Source organism: Chelmon rostratus, chromosome 16 (genome assembly GCF_017976325.1).
Source record: "Chelmon rostratus isolate fCheRos1 chromosome 16, fCheRos1.pri, whole genome shotgun sequence".
NCBI lineage: Eukaryota > Metazoa > Chordata > Actinopteri > Chaetodontiformes > Chaetodontidae > Chelmon > Chelmon rostratus.
The window spans coordinates 19,468,728-19,476,507 of NC_055673.1; the positions used below are offsets into that span (position 1 = coordinate 19,468,728).

General features: G+C 41.6%; 1 protein-coding gene across 1 annotated transcript; it reads right to left on the reverse strand.

The window, feature by feature from the left end:
• Window positions 1–419: 419 nt before the first annotated feature.
• txlna (taxilin alpha) lies at window positions 420–6,968 on the reverse strand. The gene is made up of 11 exons (XM_041955127.1): window positions 6,907–6,968; window positions 6,012–6,204; window positions 4,957–5,208; window positions 4,700–4,791; window positions 3,213–3,383; window positions 2,686–2,880; window positions 2,397–2,516; window positions 2,231–2,305; window positions 2,029–2,121; window positions 1,827–1,922; window positions 420–1,540 (listed from the first exon to the last, which is right to left on the reverse strand). Exons 2-11 carry the CDS (start codon window positions 6,193–6,195, stop codon window positions 1,211–1,213), a joined length of 1,608 nt encoding a protein of 535 aa, XP_041811061.1. The 5' UTR covers window positions 6,196–6,204; window positions 6,907–6,968; the 3' UTR covers window positions 420–1,210.
• Between the last annotated feature and the right edge of the window lie 812 nt (window positions 6,969–7,780).

The window sequence follows — 7,780 nt, forward strand, 5'->3', positions numbered from 1 at the left end:
AGATTATGCTTCAAACAATAAATACAGACCACAAAATCAAACACTGCACAAAAGAAGCCATATGATGCAAACAAGAAAACAAAGGGACATTTAGTCTACAACCAAAAACTCTGCTGACACAAATATTGTTAAGTGTTCTGAACATTTGAGCAGTACAAGAGCAAAAAGTCAGAATGTGAACTGTCCTTCAAGCATTACACAGAATTCTATTTTATTTTATGTCATTGGAGAATTGGATGAGTCAAAGAAATAATGTTTGACATCTGTGTTAAAACTTCACCTGAAAGAAACATTAAGTTACTAAAAGTGGCCTTCAGGATACTGCAAGCTGTGAATCAAACCCCTTCCAACCACAAAGACACTAAAGATGCACTTGAGACAGACAGAGCAGCCCCCCCCCCCCCCCCCAAACCACACACACACACACACACACACACACACACACACACACACACACAATCAGTCAATCTCTGATGACTCCTCTTGCCATACACCTGTTTGTCTTGTGTCATCCCAAGCAGCACTGTTATTGATCTCGCCAAACTGGTCTGTGTTTGATGCCAGTCAAAACAGGGAATGTGTAGTAAAGCAGCACGACACAGAGGCAGTCTGTGCATTTACATGCACACTAATAATCCTTATCACAGATCGTTGCAGCTATCGTGTAAACAGGGCCGTCTTTGTCAAGTCAAGGTTTAAGTCGGAGCAGGTGTAACAGAGCTGGATTTTGAATCAGTGCATATGCCAGAGAGGTTGTGGACTGAAATCCAGGTTTCCAAACAGCAGCATGTGAAGCTGTAGCATGCTTTCTGGAGTGTCACCAATGGGGTAATTTTCAGACTAATAAATTTAATTATCTACTAACTTGAAAAACAAAACAAAAATAATCATGAAAATCTGATTATTGTGGAAATTATTATGAACCCTTTAATCAATCTATTAAATTAACCGGGTTATTCACAGTAACTGAGTTATGGTGTGCATGTAAATGGACCGACAGATGAGGCACAATCTTCCCATCGCCTTTGAAAGCCTGCAGAGCATGCTGGGAGGACACAAGTTCACCTTGCTATCTGATCTGCTTCTGCTTCTGGAACAGTGTGGGACGTCCGCTTCATCCAGCAGAGGAGTGATGGCTTGCAGGCTGGTGGCTCTTTGTTTGGAGGCGTGATGCTGGAGGGGAGAGAGGAGACGGGGAGCAGCGTTTGTTTCATTCCTGTGCGGCGATGGGCAGAGCCGTCGCCCCCTCTAGTAGGGCGTCTGTGTCCAGTTCTGCGTCACAGTGGCAGGACTGGGAGCAGGGGGTGGTGTCTGGGGCTGGGTGGCTGCTGGTCTCCAGCAAAGAGTCTGTAGGTGGTGGAGAGGGGGAATCGGTCCCTGGGTCGGAGGTGGGGGCTCCTGCAGTGCCGCTGTGAGGATCACTGAGGTTCTGAACCTTCTTGTTGAGCTCGTTGCGTTCGACTTTTAGAGCCCGCCGCAGCTTCTCGAGTCGCTGGACTTTACCCTGAAGAGCCTCAAACTCACGGTCCCGCACAGATTTCTGTAGACGGAAAGATGAAATAGATGGCTTCAGTTGAACTGAATAACTATATCTAAATTAAAAACACAGACAGTGTTCTAGCCATCTACACCTTGTTGTTTTAAGTGGTTTTTACATTTTTTGTATAGTCTTCAAACATAAGAGCTCATTTGTTGTTGGTGAGGACAGTCCACGAGACGCAGGAAGACAGGAATCAAAGTGCCCCAAACGGTACTAAACCGGTTTTATTCAGGGTCAAGCTTTTTTTGGTCAGAGCTTTGACAATAAAACCAAAAAGCTGCTTTACCTCCTCTGCCATCTCCAAAAGAGCTTTGTTGCTGCTCTCCCACCTGGACCGATACATGGCCGTCTCCTTTTCCAGCTTTTTGATCTTTTTAGTCATCTGTAACACAAAGGACACAAGTCAACAGAGTAGAAGAAATAGAGTTCCTCCTCCTCCTCCTCCTCCTCTTCTGTCTTACACTCACACAGTAACACAGACATCTCACCTTCTCCATCTCCTGTTTGAAGGTGGTGAAGACCTCGTTGCTCTTGGACAAAGTGGTCTGAAACTCCTCAAACTTCTCTGTGTAGAGTGACAGCTGGAAAAACACAGGTTTGATCATATAAAGACGCTTGTTGCAACATTTTCACAGTTTAGTCACTCACAGCTGAGCTATAGAAGGTGAAGCGTAAAGACTGCTGGGAAACCTGCTGTTTGAGGTGAACTTCCTGCTGCTTCATCAGCTCACACATCCTCTGAGACTCCACTGCTTCTTTCAGCAGCTGACAAGATGAAGGAAAGAGAAAAACAATTGTAGGATTTGTGTGGAACAACAGGACTAAACTCGATGTTGCCCGTTAAGTGTATAATTACAAATTCTTTCTCTCTGTCGTGGCGTTCCTCCGACTCCTTCAGCAGCTCCTGAGCCTGGTGCAGCTTGGCGTCCACCAGCTGCTGCTGCAGGTCTTTGTGCTTCACCACTTTGTCTATGTGCTGGTGGGGGTTTCACAAGGTCAGAGAAAGAAAATGCCTGTTACACAGCCTGCAAAAATGGTGGTCAATTCACAAGATTGTGATTTATAGACACTCCACTAGCAGTTGGCAAGCTAAACTCACATTTTGCCCTTACAACAAACAGCTGTGGAAAAAGCAGCCCACGCACCTCTTCTCGTAGTTTGTACTGTTCATAGAGCTTCTTCAGTTTCTCAGCCAGCTCTGTGTTCTCTTGTCGCAGACTGGCGTTCCTCTCGTTGTGCTGCTCCATCTGAGCCTGGATGTCGTTCAGTGTCACCTGGAAATGGGAGGTCACTTCCTTCCTTTTCTCCTCCTCCAGACGCGTTCTTTGCATCCCTTCCTCCTGTGGAGGGAAGAAGTGGAACATGATAATGTAACAAAGGGACGTTTATGTCGTGTTGCCTGCTTTCGTGAATCTTAAAGAGATACCTTCTGGCCAGTAATTCACAGACAGATATTTCACTGCTTCTACATATTCTTTTTTTGAACCGATCCTTAGTAAAATCCCTGTATTCTCCACAAAAGAGATGAGGCAGCTAATGTGAGGGGTCAGAGACTCATTAAAGACCACATTAAAATAAACTGCTAAATACACAGAAACTAGAGAAGCTTTGGTTCAGGACAACATTTATCAAATCAGGGCAGCAGTTCTGAGTCTGTATCGATGATTCGTACCTTGAGTGTGCGGTTGTGTCTCTGCAGCTCCCTGCACAGACTCTCCAGCTTGCTGCGGGCCAGGATGGCCTTGCTGTGTTCATTCCTCAGGTTGTCTTTCTCCTGGACCAGCTGGTTCTGCTTCTTCTGCAGCACTCGCATTTGCTTCTGGGTGTTGCGGTGCTCTTCCAGCTGTCACAAACACACAAATACATTTTGAAAAGTCAAAATAAGACTGACGTTACATCGCCGGCTGATGACTGGTTTGTTGATTACATGCATGGTTTAAGGTTGAAATTTATTGATCTGTTTGGAATCATACATACTCATCAATGCAGGATAACTGATTTCATTACTATTCAAACGCTAACACTAATATTGTATGTATCAAACTACTTTGTTTTCTAATAATCACTTCAAACATATAATGTAATATTACTATAGCATGTGTATACTTAATGCTGAAACAACTTATCTTTCAGCTGCCATGTAAATTATATTGTGGAGGTTTTTCTTCCTTCAGCCAATAACAACACACGTCAGCTTTCTCAAGCTCACACACATCTGAATAAAGACTGTCTGGTAAACGTACATGCACAAACACACACACACGGTGGATATAAAACCTTCCTACAGCATACACAGCCCCAGTGCATCATCTGAGGTCAGCGTTAGTGCTGCAAAATGCAACAGAACACCCTCGCATGTATTGAGGTCATAGGACAGAGCTCTGCACTGCACCAGTCTGTGTCTGTTTGACAAAGGTTGCTGCATCACCCTGAACTCTGCTCCATGTTTGCATATAGGTCCAGCAGACCAACTCTGTGTGCTAACCCAGAGTCACACAGGTGCATTTCTTCTTTTATTAACCAGAATGTCACATTTTGAAGTCAGCAGACACAACAGACACGTTCATTGACATTCACTCATAACGTTCAGTGTATTTAGGTCACCCATTTTAGAATATGCAGTGCAGAATGTATATCATCCAACAAAACAGTGTGTGGTCATTTCTACAGAAACTACTGAACCAGACAGTAATTATATATGTGATTCAAAGGGTTTTTTATGCATCTTTAAAACACTTTGCAGCACTAAATGTATGTTCCCTGGGCTGTCTTTCAATTTTCATTCTGACCCGACACAGAAACCACCAGGTGACTTTGCATCAGCTTTAAGACACTTTTATCAGACACTTGTAAAGTCTGAGGTGTTTTATTCCCTCACTATGTGGTGAGACTGACAGACTCCCAAGCTGACTGAATAAAATAAGAAAACCAAAGCAATGTCTGAGAGTCTACACGTACAAGTTTTGTCATTTGGTAAAGATTATTCCACAGAGAATAATTTTCCTTAACTACTGAATTAGAGCAGAGGGAAGTAAATTCCTTTTAATTTATATGCATGCTAGATATGCTTAATTTACTTTTAAAAACATCAAGATAAAATGTAGTTCGACAGGCTAGACTTTAGGATAAAATGGAATCCCATTTGTGGGAAACACTCACCAGTTCGGCATACTTCTTACAGAGGCCTGCAAGCTTTTCCTCCGGGGTGCTCAATGTGTTCAGAGTCTGCATGAGAAGAGTGATCTCTTTGCCTGCATAAACAAAGAAAACAGACAGGACAGGATCAGAGAGCCTGCTAGAAAATTCAATCAAGCTAGTGATTAGTTGATTTAGTAAACTTAACTGTTTAAAATATGCAATAATTCTAATGTTGTTTTTTTTGTCTCTGTATACAAAAAAAGTAAATGACTCCTTACCCAGACCCTTCACTTTCTTCTTCTCCTGAGTCTTCTTCTGCTCCTTCTCCACCCCCGTTGTTTGCTCCATCAACTCTTCTGGTTTGTCATCCTCCCTGGTCAGGCCATTGAGCTCTGGGCTGTGTGACTGGCCGTTGGGCAGGGTGCTGGCATCGTCTGAGATGCTTTCTCGACAGTAGGTGCTGAGGATGTCCTCCAGCTGCCGGCTCAGTTCCTCAGCCATGTCACACTGAGACCGTGCTGCCTCTGCGACTACACACAGTGGAGGGGAAAACCAAAGAAGGCAGGATCTTGTGATTTCTTGTACTCTAGAGAAAGATGTGAACTATATAAAGTATCTCATGACACAAACCTTGGGATTCGAGACGGCCAGTGTCAATACATCCTGCATTTCTAACTCCTGGTCATATATTAGATGTGCTTTTTTCTCCAAACTTTAAGGCTGTCAAGATGATCTATACTTTTTTGATACCACGTGTTTAAAATGATACAATTCTAGATAAATGTACATTCAATAGGACTGAAAAAACCTAAGCTATAAAAAAATATATACTACAGATTATCAACCCAAGCCTACACAGATCAAACAACTGGGAAGAAAATTAAGTGCTCATCAACCGTACATTTTACAAATGTGTTGGGATGTGTTCGGTGACTTTTGCTGTACCAGGAATTAATTTTAAAAAAAGAAAAAGAAAAAAACACCCTATTTTGTGTGTGGACTTTTTTTTCTTTTCTTCTTTTCAGACTGTGGTACTGGCAGTATTGTTTTTTTTATACTACTATTGTATCAATGTTTAATATTCTAGTATCGTGACAACATTGCTACTGTTAATCAGAACAAAAAAAGTTTCATCTCTTAAAAACCCCCACAACTGTCAATATGAGAATATCAGAAACCACTAACTCTAAAGTTAAGATGTGTTATACTGCCATCATGCTCTTCAACCATTAGTCTCACTGAAAGGGACTGACACGACCTCTGCAACAACTTCAAAAATGACAAATGACTGATGAAACACAATGCGATATTAAGTTTTAAATTAAAACTTTACCATCACTTCCTGCCTTGTTGCTCTGTGGAGGTGTGTCTGTCTGTGGCGTCTGTGGTTCAGACTCTTTGGGGCTGTTACTGTCCAAGCTGTCTTTAGCAGCTGCAGGTGACTCCATCCCTCCTGCTGCAGGTGGAGCATCATCACTGGCCTGGTTGGCACACTCTTCCGTATCTTGTTTTTTCATCTCTGGTATCTGGTACAAGTAGAAAAACCTGTAATACCTGGCACACTGGCAATGACACAGAGGTCCAATCCCAAAATCGGAACTCCTTCACACTTAAGCTATTTCACTACTTTCAATCCAAATGGCTCAGTGAAAAATTAAAGACCATAAACATCTTTTCTAGGCCAAAAGAGAATGAGTTGTAAGGAGACAGCCTCACGTAAAACAGCAACTGAATCATCAAACTGACCTTTAAATAAACATGAAATTAATGATGCTAGCTTAGCTATCTTCTTCCGCGGCAGAACGTAGCTAACGTGAATGAAATTTTGTGACACCCATCTGCAAGTTAGGTTAGTTACCGTTAGTTAACCTATCCTTATGTTACTCGTTACAGAAGCACTACGTGTACATACGTTCATGCTACTAGTTTTTGCTTGGCGTGTGGACTCAGAGGTCGTATGGGAAAGTTTAGCTACATTCCTCATCAACTGTGCCCTGTCCTCACTAGCTTTCGCTTTACCACTTGCTATCGAGCTTTCACATTACGTTGGCTAGCACATGCTAACAATTGCTAGCTGCCAGATGCAGCTAAATTAACTGGCACGGCTACCAGTTAATCAGTGTTAGCTTATGCATAAAGGACACGGACATCTAAAAACATAGTTAGACTACAAGTGCACTTCTTTATAAATTATAACTCGTCTTCTCAGATTTTAGGCAATTGTTTACCTTCAAACTCAATGAGGAAATAGCTACTGTGCCTGTGAACTGCAGGTTTCCTCAACAGCGTGAGACAGAAAAAAAAATACTTCCGGTCATAACTTTGCCTTCTTCTTCTTCTTTTTCCTTACACTTCTACCGGCGGTTTACTGCCCAGCAGGATACTTTGCCGCCATCTACCGGATTGACAAATTACAAACCGTGTGTTGCAGAAAATCCAAACTTCAGTGTGGCTCAGTGCAAAAAAAAATAAATAAAATGCATTGTTTGATGTCAGCCTAAACTTCATTACATCTTAAAATCTACAAAATGGCACTGTCTAAGATGCACTACATAAATTAAAAATCTAAACAAAATACATTTTAAATATTATAAATATTATTTGTTAAGCATTTGAAGTGAACGTTCACAGCACACTAAGGTAATATTTCAATGAAGGCTTTCCTGACTGACTTGATACCAGGATCCAGATAGACTTCCTACTAAATGTTCATCAAATAGAACACTGGAAAAGACACCCATGCTAGATTGCTTAATGATGTTCAGTCATTCAGGGAAACCCAATGTGAGGCATTTCTAATCATTTTAAAATCTTACACAATGTGGGACATATCTCCCATGAAATGAGAAATGAGAAAAGCAGAATAACTCAGAAACTGTCTACATATTTTTTCATGTTGCTGTTTGATGGATATGTTTCCTAATCTTCCCAGGCTAAATGTATATACAAGGAGGTGCCCACCTTAAGTAAACCCAGTTGCAGGGATTAAAGAAGAAACATTTGCGTTAAAGGGTTGCAACATAACTTTATTTGTTTTGTACAGTATTTCCACTGAACAATTTTAAATTCAATATATTTTCTTTACATTTTTAATATTGTTGC